Source organism: Microcaecilia unicolor, unplaced genomic scaffold, assembly GCF_901765095.1.
Source record: "Microcaecilia unicolor unplaced genomic scaffold, aMicUni1.1, whole genome shotgun sequence".
Lineage (NCBI taxonomy): Eukaryota > Metazoa > Chordata > Amphibia > Gymnophiona > Siphonopidae > Microcaecilia > Microcaecilia unicolor.
The window spans coordinates 32,732-47,781 of NW_021963381.1; the positions used below are offsets into that span (position 1 = coordinate 32,732).

Here is a 15,050-nt window from a genome sequence, read left to right on the forward strand (position 1 = left end):
GTTAAAAGCAGCATCAAAAAGGTGGGCTTTTAGCTTAGATTTGAAGACGGTCAGAGATGGAGCTTGACGTACCGGCTCAAGAAGTCTATTCCAGGCATATGGTGCAGCAAGATAAAAGATAAAAATTCCCGAAGGATCTTTAATATCATAGTCAGCGTCCTCCTTGGATCCACCACATAAAGCAATACATCGTCCGCAAACAAAGCAATATGGTGTCCCCCCTCCCCCACCTTTATACCCCGAATATCTGGATGTTGACGCATCAATTCCGCTAGAGGCTCAATGTATATCGCAAAGAGCAGAGGTGACAAAGGGCACCCCTGCCTAGTTCCTCTACAAATGGGGGAAGAAGGAGGTATAACTACCATTAATATCAAGGCAGCCCTCGGGTCCTTATATAAGGCTGCCAACCAAGTACTAAAATTCTCTCCCACTCCCATCCATTTCAGGACTTCCCTCAAAAACCCCCAGGTTACCCAGTCAAAGGCCTTTTCTGCATCTATGGCCAACAAGGCCGTACCAGGTACACTCCTTTGCGCTTCCCATATCAAGTGTAGGGTATTCCTAATATTGTCCCCTACCTGCCTCCCTGGCACAAACCCCGACTGGTCCCTATGGATTAGCTTTGGTAGAATCCTTCCCAACCTATTAGCCAAAATCTTGGCCATGATCTTTGCATCCACATTCAACAAAGAAATAGGTCTGTAAGATCCACACACCTCTGGGTCCTTCCCTGGTTTAGGCAAGACAGTCACCCTAGCCTCTAATAGAGTTTGGGAACTCATTATCCTCCAAAAACCGTTACCCACCCGAACCAAAAAATCCCCTAGTTCACCCACGAAACATTTGTAAAACCATGCGAATACCCATCCAACCCAGGAGCCTTCCTGTTCGGAAGCCTCTTAATCACCCCCTGCACTTCCCCCAGCCTAATGGGTTCCCCAAGCTGTGCTCTTTCTGATTAATTCAATCGTTGCAATTGCACCTGATCTAAATAACTAGCTATTTCTACCTCCGGTTCCTCCTCCGAGACCTTATATAATTCTTGATAATACTTCAAAAAAACAGCTTGCTATCTCAGAATCAGCATAGTGCCATCCTCCCCTACCATCCCTCATCTTTTGAATAAGGGATTTAACTCTTGTAGCCCTTAAATACCTGGCTAGCATTGCTGGATTTATTAGCAAACTCAAAGTATTGCTGTTTAAGCTTAGTTCTCATAAAGTCTACTTCCATCATCTGCAACTGATCTAATTCTCCCCAAACTTTTTTAAGTTCCTGCCAGACCTGCAATGTGGGCTTTCGTTTGTGCAATTTTTCCAAATACACCAATCGCGAGCAAAGGTCGAGGGAACGTTGTCCCCTTTCCCTCTTCCTGCGTGCCCCCCTACTTGATCAGAGTTCCCCGCACCACCACCTTCAATGCATCCCACAATACCGCTTCTGTGACCTCACCATTATCATTAAAGCAAAAATATTCCTGAATAGTCAACTTAATCTCTTCCCTCACTTTCTCATCCCCCAAAAGTGAATCATTCAACTTCCAGCTGCTCCTCCACTCCCCTTGACCCAGCCCCTTAAGCCTAATCCACACTGGTGCATGATCCGAAATTTGAGTGGCCTCTATCTCAGCCTCCCCCACCATATACCAGCTATTTCGATGCACCCACAACCCGTCTAAACCACATAACAACCTCCAACAATCTACTACTTCCAGCTCTTTCATAAACTGTAGCAATGCTTTTTGCCCGGGCCCACTCTGTTGCCCCCCTCCAGTTGAATGGTCTAGTCGTGCATCCGGAGCAACATTAAAGTCCCCTCCTACCACCACTTGCCGTCCAACAAATCCCTGGATCTCCTCTTTTAATGTTTGGAAAAATCCCCTCTGATCCACATTCGGGGCATAAATATTGATCAATGTAAGCTCCTTACCCTGCATCAACCCTCTAACAGCCACACAGCGACCACTAGAATCCTGGAATTCTTGTTGGATTACAAACCCACAATTCTGTCTTATCAAAATGGCCACCCCCATCCTCTTAGGTCCTCCTCCCTAGTGAACCATGATCTGCCGAAAGGGCTTACGACACAACATATGCACATCTCTTGGTCTCAAATGCGTTTCTTGTAATAAGTCACATCCCACTTCAATCTATTCAACTCTTTAAATATTCTACTCCGCTTCCCTTGGTTATTGAGCCAATTTACATTCCAAGAACCCACTAACAATGTCTCTCCCCTCCCCTCCCCCTGCCCTCCCTTTTGCTGATCTCTGTGTCATTGGATCAGCCATCCCTCGAGGAACAACCACACTCCTCAGGAGGCACAAGCACTTCTAGATCTATCCCCTGACCCCCCTCCAACACCTCTCTCACACTTACCACCGCACTCATTCGTCTCTTCATTCCTAGCAGGCTTCCTTCCACTCCTCTTCCCCCGCCCCCCCCCCCCCCCGGGACCCACAAATTACAGACATGTTGCCCATAATCCCAGCCATCTTATCCTCTCCTCCTTTCCCCTTCACAATCCAACATGCTCCCACTACCCCCATTCTCTCCAGAGACCCGTATCCCTCCTTCCCTCTCCCCATCAAGCCCCCCTCCATGGGTCACACCCTGCATTTTCTCTTATCTGCATACTATCCTCAATGATTTAAAGAATCTTCCACCAGGCCTCTTAAATCTTTTCGCTTCAAGAAGCATGCTTGTCGGACTTCTTTCCACGCTCCACCACCAGTTGCCAAGCTGAATCCGCCCTAGGTTCTACTGCAGCAACTGGTTGCTTTGCCTGAGCTGGAACTCCACTACATCCCAAAGCGTGCAATGCTGACCATGCTTCGTCTGGAGTCTTAACTGTGTGTGATTTCACGTCCACCGTCTACCACACTGCAAATGGGAAGAGCCACCTGTAGCGGATCCCCTTTGATCTCATAAATTCCGTAACTTCACGAAAAGGTCTGCGTTTTTGCAAAGTAGATCCTGCCAAGTCCTGATAGTTTTTCCACTGGATCTCTTTTTGCTGCCGTGGTTTAATCAAGATCTTCTGTTTCGTGGGAAAATCCGCAAAACATACAACAGTGTCCCTCGGGTTAGAATCTTGTTGCAGTCCCACAACTCGATGCGCTTTTTGTTTGCGAATGTCCAGAGATTGATTACCATCCTCTGAAGACAATATATGTCCACACAGCTCCCATATCACTGCTTCACAATTACTAAATATATCCAGGTCCGGAATTCCTTTAAATTTCAAATTATTGCGCCGCGACCTGTTTTCCAGGTCCTCTATCTGTTCCTTAAGTTGCTGTACTTCGGTAGTATCCATATCCACCTTCTTATGAAGGTTTCCCATGTCTGTCTTGAGCAACACCAGCCCCTCCTCCACCTCACTGACGCGAGCACCGAGGTCCCGAATTTCAGCCCGAATATCCTTCAGGGCATTCTGCACATCTTTTCGGACCCCCACCAAATCCGCCTTCAAGTCCTGGAACCACCCCACCACGTCCGATTTGGTAATATCACTGGTCTCTGTCACACCATCCATGGAGCACTCTTCCTCCGCCTCCGAGGGAATCGGCGCCATCTTTCTCTCTTGAGGCTCAGGCCCCGCCATGCCTGCCTTTGTTTGCTCGTTCTTCACCGGCGTGTATCTAAACCTCTCCAAGCTCTTTTTCGGCGGCATAGCACTAGGAGCCTTCCCCTACTATCTGGGACTTCGGGAAGCCTGGCAAAACAGTGGGATATATTCAATTAAAGAACAGCCCCGACGGAGCTCCGCAATTATGTTGCCGTCCCGGTCAGTGACGTCACTTCCTCCGCCAGACCATCTTTCTTGCACTCTGTGCTGAAAAGGCATTTGACAGGGTGGAGTGACATTTTCTGCTGTCTGCCCTGGAACAACTAAATTGTGATCCTGATTTTTTAAAAGGATTATTCAAGTGTTATAAACTATCTACCAGAATTAGAATAGTTGGTGAGATTTAATGGGTGATTAATGGAGAGTTGTAGTCTTCATTGAGGAACGAAACAGGGTTGCCTGCTTTCCCTTCTTGTATTTGGGATAACGCTTGATCCTTTTTGTCCAAACAATCTAGCAGGACCCTAGACTGATAGGTGTTCGGAAAGAATTCCCTTAAGCTATCATTCTATGCAGATGATGTCCTTTCAATGCCTACAGATCCAGAGAATTCTTGTCAGAGATTCATAAATTTGGGGGTATAAACTAAATGAGACTAAATTGAGTATAATGCCAGTGAATATTTCAACAGATATAATTACTGAACTGAAGCACTAGTTTATTTATTTGGCAGGCACAGGGGATGATATTTAGGAGTGATACTTCTCCACATGTGTCGTTGCTATATAAGGTAACATAGTAGATGACAGCAGAAAAAGACCTGCACGGTCCATCCAGTCTGCCCAACAATTTAAACTCATATGTGCTACTTTATGTGTACATTATTCTCCAATGTCAGATAGAATTATATTACATCTTCACGAATGGAGCTTTCTGATGAAGTTTTTTAAATATTAGAACTAATGTTATTAAAATGAATATAGTTCCAAGATTGCTTTCTTTTTGTCTGCTCCCTGCATTATTCCAGTCCATTTCTTTGCCTTAATAAAAAAAATTTTATTGTTTTGATGAGCAAGAAAAAGACCAAGAATAGCACTGGTAAATGGAGCTCATTCTGAGAAAAAGGACGTTACCAGTGGTGTGCTGCAAAGTTCGATTCTTGGGCTGGTTCTTTATAAAAAGTTCATAAGAAATATTATTGAAGGGCTGTCTGGTAAGGTTTGCCACTTTGCAGATGATACCAAAATCTGCAGTAGAGTGGCACCCATGATGGTGTGGATAACATGAGGAAGGACTTAGCAAAACTAGCAGAATGGTCTGGAATTTGGCAGCTTAGATCTAATGATAAAAAACAAGGCCATGCATTTGGGAATGGTACAGTCTAGGGCAGTGATGGCGAACTTATGGCACGCGTGCCGTCGCTGGGTTGCTGGTCCGCCCGCCCTCCCTCTGAGCACCAGGCCGGCCGCCCTCCCTCCCTCCCCACCAAGCACCAGGGCCCCCCTCCTCTGAAATTTAAAAGGCATACCTGGTCGGGGTTAAAGTGGCGTCAGCAGCGGCAGTGAAAACTATGTTGTTTGCTCGGCGCGCCTTCGGCCTTCCCTTCTGTCTCTCAAGCTCTGGTCCCACCCTCATTTCCTGTTTCCGCAAGGGCGGGACCAGAGCTTGAGAAACAGAAGGGAAGGCCGAAGGCACGCCGAGCAAACAACATAGTTTTCGCTGCCGACGCCACCTTAACCCCAACCATGTATGCCTTTTAAATTTCAGAGGGAGGGGGGCCCTGGTGCTCGGTGGGAGGGAGGGCGGGCGGCTTGGTGGGAGGGCTGGTGCTGGGTGGGAGGGAGGGATACCTGATGCTGGGTGAGTGGGAGACCTTGGTGCATGGTGGGAGGGAGGGATACAGACCTGGTGCTTGTTGGGAAGGAGGGATGCCTGCCGCTGGACGGGAGGCCTGCTTGGTGCTGGGAGTGCGGGCGGGTGGGCAGAGAGGAGGGTGGCTGGACATGGGTGGCTGGAGGGGAGGGCAGGGGGGAGAGGAGGGTGGCTGGAGGGGAGGGCAGGGGGAGAGGAGGGTGGCTGGACATGGGTGGCTGGAGGGCAAGAAATGAAGATGAAAGGAAGAAAGTAAAGAAATAAATGGAAAGGAAGCCCTGGAAACAGAGTTAAGAGAACAGATAGAGAGCAGCAGAATCAGAGACTAGGACCAATATGGATAGAAAAACAAAATCACCAGACAACAAAGGTAGAAAAAATCATTTTATTTTCATTTTAGTGTTTGGAATATGTCCAATTTGAGAATTTACATCTGCTGTCTTATTTTGCACTGGGTATACTGGAGCTGTAACAGTTTACAGAAATGATTTATAATGAAAAAAAATCATTTTATTTTTTTCTCCTATACTAGTATAATAGTTTCAATGATGTCTGTTTATATGCGCCATGGCTGGTGTAAGGGGTGTGGCTATCATAGGGGTGGACTCATATGTGGTGACCCCGCCCATAATGAGTACCGGCTCCTGCAATAAATAAATAGATTTTGGGTTGCTGTTTGGGCACTCGGTCTCTGAAAGGTTCGCCATCACTGGTCTAGGGGGTGAAGAACTTTTATGCAGGAAAGAGGAGCGGGACTTGGGTGTGATTGTATATGGTGACCTTAAGGTGGCCAAACAGATAGAAAAGGTAACAGTGAAAGCTAGAAGGATGCTTGAGTGTATAGGGAGAGGAATGGGCAGTAGGAAAAAGGAGGTGGTGATGTCCCTCTATAACACTTTAGTGAGACCTCATTTAGAATATTGTGTACAATTCTGGAGACCACACCCTCAAAGATGTATACATGATAGAATTGTTCCAGAGGCGGGTACTAAAATAGTCCGTGGTCTTCGTCATAAGTATGGGGACAGACTTAAAGATTTCAATATGTATACTTTGGATGAAAGATGAGAGAGGGTAGATATTATAGAGACATTTAAATATTTATGCGGCATAAATGCACGGGCGGCAACTTTCAGTGGAAGATCATACGCCAAGTTGTGCAGCTAAAGTATATCCAAAAGAGCAACGAGAAAAGGCAGTACAGATGTATGTCATCATAGATGGGCAGAGTAACCAGTCCTTGGCAAATACAAAATTCTTTGACTTATCTGATATCCAGGGCAGTGGCGTTTCTAGGGGCGCTGACACCCGGGGTGGATCGCCGATGCGCCCCCCCCCCCCCAGGTGCAGCGCCCTCCCCCCCCCCCCCCCCCGCCCCGGCGAAAGAACCACCCCCCCGGGTGCATGCCGCTGGGGGGGGGGGGGGGGGGGGGTGGTTGCCACGTGCCGGTCAGCGTCGTTCGTTTCCATGCTCCCTCTGCCCCGGAACAGGTTACTTCCTGTTCCAGGGCAGAGGAAGCATGGAAACGAACGACGCTGACCGGCAAGCAGCACCCCCCCCCAGCGGCGTGCACCCGAGGCAGACTGCCCCCCCCCCCCTTGGTACGCCACTGATCCAGGGAGATCGCTATCCCTACAACCTCAAGACCTGTACAGGGATGACAAAGAGGATGGGGAGAAGAGCAAGTGGATAATATGATAAAAGTAATGGAAAGCAGCAACAGACTGATTTGAAACTAATCAGATATGTGATAATGGAGAGGGAATTCCCACACCAGAGGTTACACGACACCACCCTCATTTGCAACCTGTAGTGGAGTGTCCACAGCCTTTGGACCCAAAAACCGAGATGTACCGACATTGATCAGAGTTTGTGAATTACATGTACAGTAGGTCAGTCTGATGCTCCATATGCCTACTGACTTGCTCTGGGGTGAGTGATGATGGCGTCAGCCTTAACAGATTGAGGAGACCAAGAGGCATATTTTCAAAGCACTTAGCCTTCCAAAGTTCCACAGAAACCTATGGAACTTTGGAAGGCTAAGTGCTTTGAAAATATGCCTCCAAGTATAGATGTATACAAAACGTGTGTCTTGGAGATTTGGGTGCTCAACCTTGTTCAAGCCTTGTCATAACCATCTGCATTGAAAGGAGGTTTTCAGCTAGGAAGAACCCGTTCCTGACTCACCATCAGTCAGAGGACTCCCCTCCACCAGTTTAGGATACTATCTGGGGAATTTAGAGGGGCATTTTCCATTTGACATTGACGTCCAACTTTGGACGTTTTGCTAAAGATGTCCAAAATTCAAGTGGGAAATATAGCCATTTTCAAAACAGTCTTTTTTTTTTTTTTTTCCAAAATTGGCTATTTGCTAGATATTATTATGCTCTGTGTTTATCTTTTTGATCCATTTTTGGAAAAAAAAAAATCCAAGTGAAAAACACACAAAATCAAACCATTGGGATGTAGGAGGAGCCAGCATTCTTTGTAGACTGGCCACAGAGACATTCCAGGAGAGCAGTGGGACACCCTAGGGGGAATCAGGGATGACTTCCCCTTACTCTCCAAGTGATCACTAACCCCCTTCCACCCCCCCCCCCCCCAAATCTGATTTAAAAACATTATTTAACAGCCTCTATGCCAGCCTCAGATGTTATACTCGGGTCCATTAGAGCAGGATGCAGGTCCCTGGAGTAGTTTAGTGGTGGGTGCAGTGCACTATAGATAGGTGGGCCAAGGCTCATACCTCCACCTACTTATTACACTTCTGGTGGAAACTGTAACCCCTCCAAAACTCACCAGAAACCCACTATACCCACATATAAGTGCCCCCTTCACCCATAAGGGATATTGTAGTGGTGTACAGTTGAGGGTAGTGGGTTTTGGGGAACTCGGGAGACAAGATAAGGGAGCATTTATTTGAATTCCACTGCAGTGCCCCCTAGGGTGCCCGGTTGGTGTCCTGGCATGTCAGGGGGACCAGTGCACTACAAATGCTGGCTCCTCCCACGACCAAAGGGCTTGCATTTGGTAGTTTCTGAGGTGGGCGTCCTTGGTTTCCATTATTGCCGAAAATCAGAAACGACCAAGTCAAGGGACGACCATCTCAAAGGACAACCTAAATTTTAAGATTTGGACATCCCCGACCGTATTATCGAAACGAAAGATGGACGTCCATCTTGTTTCGATAATATGGGTTTCCCCGCCCCTCCATCGGGACGTTTTACAAGGACGTCCTCAACAAAACTTGTGCGTCCCTTTCGATTATGCCCCTCTTAGTGTTCTAACTCAGCAAGGATGATGACAATCCAACTCTTTCAGTAGAAGACAGAGTTCTTGATAATGATGGATAGAGATTTCTACAAAGGTGAGTCAAGCAGTTGGGTAGCTCCTCTACCATTTTGAATGCTCAGATCACAACTTCCTAATAACAGAGGGCAAGCCGTCTCTCAACTTCCTGCAGAAGGCTCTAAGAGGCAACCAGAGTCAAAACAGCACTTTATAACATTCATGGAAAACATTTTGAATAATGGCCATACAAAGCCAGCTCCACCATTAAAAGAATAATTTTGGTACTTACGTATCTTTGTTGTGTATCACCCACAAAAACCAAGCCAGATCAGTGCTCAGTTTCAAGGAATTTCACTCAATAATGTGCTGCCTGGCTTACACATTTCAGCATTTGGTTGATGCAATTGATGCTTCTGAAGCTGCAGAAGCAAAATAGGGCCACTGACGAGAATCTAAAGAGTGTTCCTTTGAGACAGTGCTGTGACATGCCAGAGGGACTGGCCCTGCTATCGCTTTGCCAGCGTTTTTCTAATTTTGGATAACATGGAGGGTGATAGAACTTTCATCAGTGTATTTTGCCTTGTTAACCATTTCCACTGAAAAAACTAAGCACTGTAAATGAAATCTTTTACCTTTTTGAATATTTACACTGTGAAAGAATTATGAATGTGGTTTTCAAGAAGAAGTAAGGTTCCTTCGCACAATATTTGATACATGACCTGTGGAGTTTTTCTGACCGTTGATGCTTCCCATAAGTAGCCTTTTTGCTGCTTGTGGACAGTGGTTCAGGCTTTACCTTCAAAGTATACTGAGATATTTTCTCCACTTAGTTTTGTGCCTCCTATCGGTGTATCCTTTATCTGAATGTATTTTGAGTGCCATATTTATATATTGGGAAAGACCTAACTTTGAAAAACATATTCCTAGTGGCTGGCTGTTCAGCCTGGTGAATTTCTGAGTTGTAGGCCCTCTCTTACAGGGATCCATATTTTTTTTGCAGCAGACTCCTCTGTATCTCTCTGCATGGTCCCATCATTCTTGCCTAAAGATGGTTTGGCCATTATATCTCAGCTAGTCATTCTGCCTGCCAACGTGCCAGGAGGAGGCAAGAATGAGATGTCTGGGTGTCTGCATGGCATTGGTTTGCTTCATGGAGGTCACATATCCTTTCTAGAAGTCTGATCAACTATTTGTGGTGTTTAGCAGTCTACACAAGGAGAAGGTGGCTTCAAAGTCACCATGATATAGATTAAAGAGGCGATTGAGTCAGCATATTTTTGAATTAGAGAGTGGCTCCAGAGGGTCTTGAGGCACATTTTATGAACTTCAGGCAACTACTCTGGTAAAGCCCCAGACTCTAGGCCCAGGACTGGCAACTTGGTCTTCATTGCACGCCATTGTTGATGTCTGTGTCAAAAATGATGGTGCCTTTTAGCAGGGCATTTTTAAAGGCAGCCTTGTCTTCTGCCCATCTGCAGAGGTGAAGCTATGGTACATCTGGTTGGTCTGGACTGCTCTAGCAGGGTGAAGAGTAAGGTGAAATTTATTCTTACCTGTTAACTTATTTTCCTTGAGTTCTGTTAGGCCTGTCTAGGTCACACCCAGGAAGTCAGCAGCTCTCGGGGAGCTTCTCTTTGTTTTGAACTTGTATTCAGCCTCTCACATCTCAAATTTCTAGTTAACCTAACAGGTTTCTTTTTGGGAGTGGTTCTGTTTGTTTTTCATTTTTCCTTGTATATGTTTTGTCATTGGTACACTGGCAAGTGCCAAGCTGTACCACTTCTTTATACCGGTGATGTCACCGGAGAGCTCTCCGGTGACATCACCGGTATAAAGAAGTGGTACAGCTTGGCACTTGCCAGTGTACCAATGACAAAACATATACAAGGAAAAATGAAAAACAGAACCATTTGCTTGTAGCGTGACATAACCCATCAGTCTGGAGTGATTTAGCAAGATTCATGGAAAGGAAATTGGCAGATAAGAACAAATTTCACCTTTTATTTTCATTTGTGTTGAGGTACAGCAGTCTTTTGTGTGATGATATAAAGCATATCTTGCTTCCTCAGAGTGGTGTATGTTGCATCCTATATTGTGTCTGCTAACAGTTCTATTTTTGGGATAACACAGCTATATAGATTAACTTTGTTCTTAGAACATTATTATCCATATACATCTCAACAGGATAGCAGGAAAACCCTGTTAATTGGAGGAGCCAAAAAAAAAAATCTCTGGCCCCACCCTCATCCCCACTGCCAAAATTCTCTAATTGCTAATGCTGTGGTGGGCAAAATATTGTTAAGGCCACGGCCCGTCACATTTCCGCTGCTTGTACACTTGAGTACTCATCGTGAATGTCTTGGAGCTATTTGTGTTCCTCACTGAGCCCCCACTCACTCCATAAATATGGAAGTTCTGTTACAATTAACATACTAACTCCCATGGAGCATTCAATTGAAAAACAGGCTTAGCTGCTTGCACCTGTCTGCAACAAGAATGAAATAAAACTTTTTAGTGTCTTACAGCCCAACAATATTGAAATATTATTTGTGTGAATTTGTTTAAAATGGATTCTTCTTTCTATAAATACTTTTTTTCCTCTCTTCTCTTTCCAGGAGTGATAGTTCTTTCCGATTCTTTGTTTTCTTCTTTGTGTATATCTGTCAGTTTGCTGTGCATGTACTTCAAGCTGCAGGATTCCAAGGATGGGGCAATTGGTGAGTGACTACTTTTTCTGTATAGAATTAATGGCACAGATATTAACGTCTGGGAAAGAAAAAAAAAATAGGTTCCCTTCAACTCAGAAACAATATTGGAAGTGCAATATAAAGGAAAAGTAGAAATTCATTCATAACAGAATATTCTGCCCATTTGTGTCCCCATCTGTTTCATATAAAATTGTTTTTCAAACAAGTAAAATAAATTATGTGCTTTCATACCAATTACCACAAGAGAAACTACAATGAGATGCCTTTCTTGTTCTCAGTATTTCTTCAAGCAGTCTAACCCCCCGTTTACTATGCTGCGTTAGCAGCTGCTGTGCTCTAATGCCTACACAGCCCATTTACTTTGAATGGGCTGTGTCAGCATTGCTGTGCGGCTTAGTAAACTGGGGGGGGGGGGGTAAGTTTTTCTTTCTAGCATCAACAATAATCTAATTGTACTCCTGGTAACATGATCTATTTCTTTATGGATACTGTATTTATTTCAAATCTATTTTATTTTTTTTATTTGTTTGAAAAGGTTACATATTTCACTCAGAATAAGAAACGCAGAAATAGTTACCATATTCTCAATAAGAGACAAGCAAATTGAGCATATGGCAAAAAAGTGGAGAAGTTTGAGGATAAGCAGAATTGGAGAATTCGGATTAATATATGAGTTGTATAAAAACTGCAAAGAAACAATATTATTCTAAAATGATATAAAAGATTAGATGTTAAAATGTTTAAATCGGTTATCTGATACCAGAAAGGTCACCCAACAGGGAGTTGATTGTTTACCTACTGCACAAGAATTGGCAGACTTTTTTTAGATGTAAATTTGAAAGGATATGATCAAGTTTGCCAGTCACTCAGGTAGATATAATAACTGACTATGGAATTCTGGATTGTAGTAAAATTGGGATCTCTGGTGATAGGATCCTGGACTGCCTTTAGTCCAATTAATTTGGTTGATACCAAAAAATTAATTGGGAAATATTCTGCTTCTAATGACATCTGTCCAACACATCTTTTTAAATCTGCCTCTGCTGTCTTCCAGATTTGGCTGACTTAATGGATGTTTAATGAAAGGGTATTATCCAGATTATTTGGGAAATATCATTCTAACCCCTATTCCAAAGAATCAGGCTGGCTCAGTGTCATTGGTTTCCAACATTAGATTAGTGCCATCTATCCCTTTCTTCGCTAAGATCCTGGAAGCAGTTGTTACACAACAACTTAACTATTATTTTGACATGTATAATATTTTGAGTCATTCTCAATCGGGCTAATCCCAGATCTACTTCTCCACACCAGAAATTTCAGCAGGAATCCAGTCCAAAGTATCAGCCTGCCTTTCTGACATTGCTGCCTGGATGTCTCACAGCCGTCTAAAACTAAACATGACCAAGACTGAGCTTCTTATCTTACCCCCTAACCCAACCTCTCCTCATCCCCCATTCTCTGTCTCTGTTGATAACACTTTCATCCTCCCCGTCTCATCTTGGGGTCATCTTTGACTGCTTTCTCTCCTTCTCTGCACATATTCAATAGACTGCTAAAACCTCTTATTTCTTTATAATATCACCAAAATGATGTATGTGAGTTATGAATGAGACATGGAGAACATTTTAAGGTTCAACGGTTTTTATTCAGGATCAAAACACCCAACATCGAACAACGACACAGCCCTCGAGCGGTTACATGACAATGAGCAAGCATAACAATAACAAGCAAAAACATCTTACAGCCAAAAAACTGGGTATCATGTGATCCCTTTTATTTTTATGAGAAACATCCCGCTACCTTCCTACCCTGCAACCCTATTTTCCGTTCAAGTTTAACAGTTGTATGCAGGATTGCCCCCTCCCCCCAACCTTACCTTTACCCATAGCTTAAACAGACAACTGAGATGACCCGGTGCCTGGACTGTTATGAACCCAGGTCATCATTGAAAGGATAACATCCATTATTCCCATTTCACTCTCCATTATCTAAGCAGAGAACCCCAAAACAACCCCTTATAGAACAGCACCAACTTAGGAAACACTCTGAAACCTATTCATTACAGCGCTTCTTGCTTTATGGAAGATAGTTTGCAAATAGCAGTTCCAGATAGACATGAAATCCCTTTTTCCCTTTGGGGAATTCCTAGTAGCCCTTGCCTCCCATAACATGAATGCATGCAATCTGTTTCTCCAGTACCAAAAAAGGGAGGTTCCTCTTGCATCCAATGCTTAAGTATACATTTCTTCCCCAATGCATACGCTTTACTAAGTAGTAAGTGCAAATTCTTGTTCGAAATCCCATATGCCTCTCATTTATTTAGTAAAACTCCTTTCCAAGAAAAAAACTACACAGTGACCAAAAAGAATCCCAAAGTATTGATGAATCGACCCCCAAAACGTTTGAATGCCACTACATCGCCAAAAAGCATGAAAAAAGGTATTGTCTCCCCGCTGACATTTGGGACATTGACCAACAGGCACCCAACCTGCTCTAGCAGCTTGATATCGTGATATATATACCCTCTGGAGTACTTGGTATTGACTCTCGTGAAGCTCAGCATTTCCAACCTGCTTTGGAATAGTTTAAATCAATTTTAAAAAGTCTACCCCTTTCAGTTCATACCCAAGGTCTCTACACCAAGCCTCCTTTAGAGGAGCATACTCCCAGGGAGGGAGAAGAGAAACCAAAGCTCTATGTAAACTTGATACTGAAACCTAACCAAAAGCATCTCCTTGTAAAAAATCTCGAAGTTTCTGACCTAGCCTCATATGCACAGCCTCATAATCTAAGCTAGAATAATAGTGGTGCAGCTGCCGCTAAGCAAAATAATAAATGTGAGTTAAGGAAAGCCTCTGCTGTAAATCCTGAAAAGAATAGAAAACACCTTCCTCATTGAGAAGATGCTTGATCAAAACAAAGCCCATGTCTGACCATCTCTTAAAAAATCCGGACTCCAGCCCTGGTGGAAAATCAGCATTACCCCTACATGGCAATAAATTACTAACATTCGGATTCTGATTCCAACAGTTCAAAAGAGCCCGCAAATGCCTCTCAGTGGCTGCAGTAATACATTCCTACGACAAGAGCTAGGAAAGGTTTTTGTCTGGGGATGCAAAAGAAAATCGAAATGCTAAGGTAAACAATTCCCTTTCCCATCGCGTAGGAGTAAAACTGCTCAGTACCAAACAATCAACCCCTAAGGTGCCGCAGAAGACAAGCCTGATTATAGCGCCTAAGGCAAGGGAGACCTAAACCGCCCTGTGGACAGGAATTATAAAGATATTCTAGACGACTTTTCGACTTCCTTCCTCACCAGAAAAATGTCCTACACGATCTGTTTAACAGCTGTAGATCTTTTTGCACAAGGCGCAATGATAAAACTTTTAAAACATAAAGCCAGTAAGGAAAAATAATCATTTTAAAGAGATTTATCCTGCCTATTAAAGATATTGGTAAATGACTCCGTTTCTCGAAATGATGCTTGGAGGCATATTTTCAAAGCACTTAGCCTTCCAAAGTTCCATAGGTTTCTATGGAACTTTGGAAGGCTAAGTGCTTTGAAAATATGCCTCTTGATGTCTTTTAACAAGCTGTCAATATTC

The 15,050-nt window shown here is 44.1% G+C and overlaps 1 protein-coding gene across 1 annotated transcript in view; it reads left to right on the forward strand.

The window, feature by feature from the left end:
* Positions 1–15,050, forward strand: part of LOC115459265 (secretory carrier-associated membrane protein 1) — a gene marked incomplete at its 5' end in the record, with an annotated part of 43,524 nt that overhangs the window by 11,894 nt on the left and 16,580 nt on the right. The window contains one exon of the mRNA XM_030189119.1: positions 11,353–11,454. Coding sequence (XP_030044979.1) covers positions 11,353–11,454 — 102 coding nt within the window. The remainder of the gene's footprint in view (positions 1–11,352; positions 11,455–15,050) is intronic.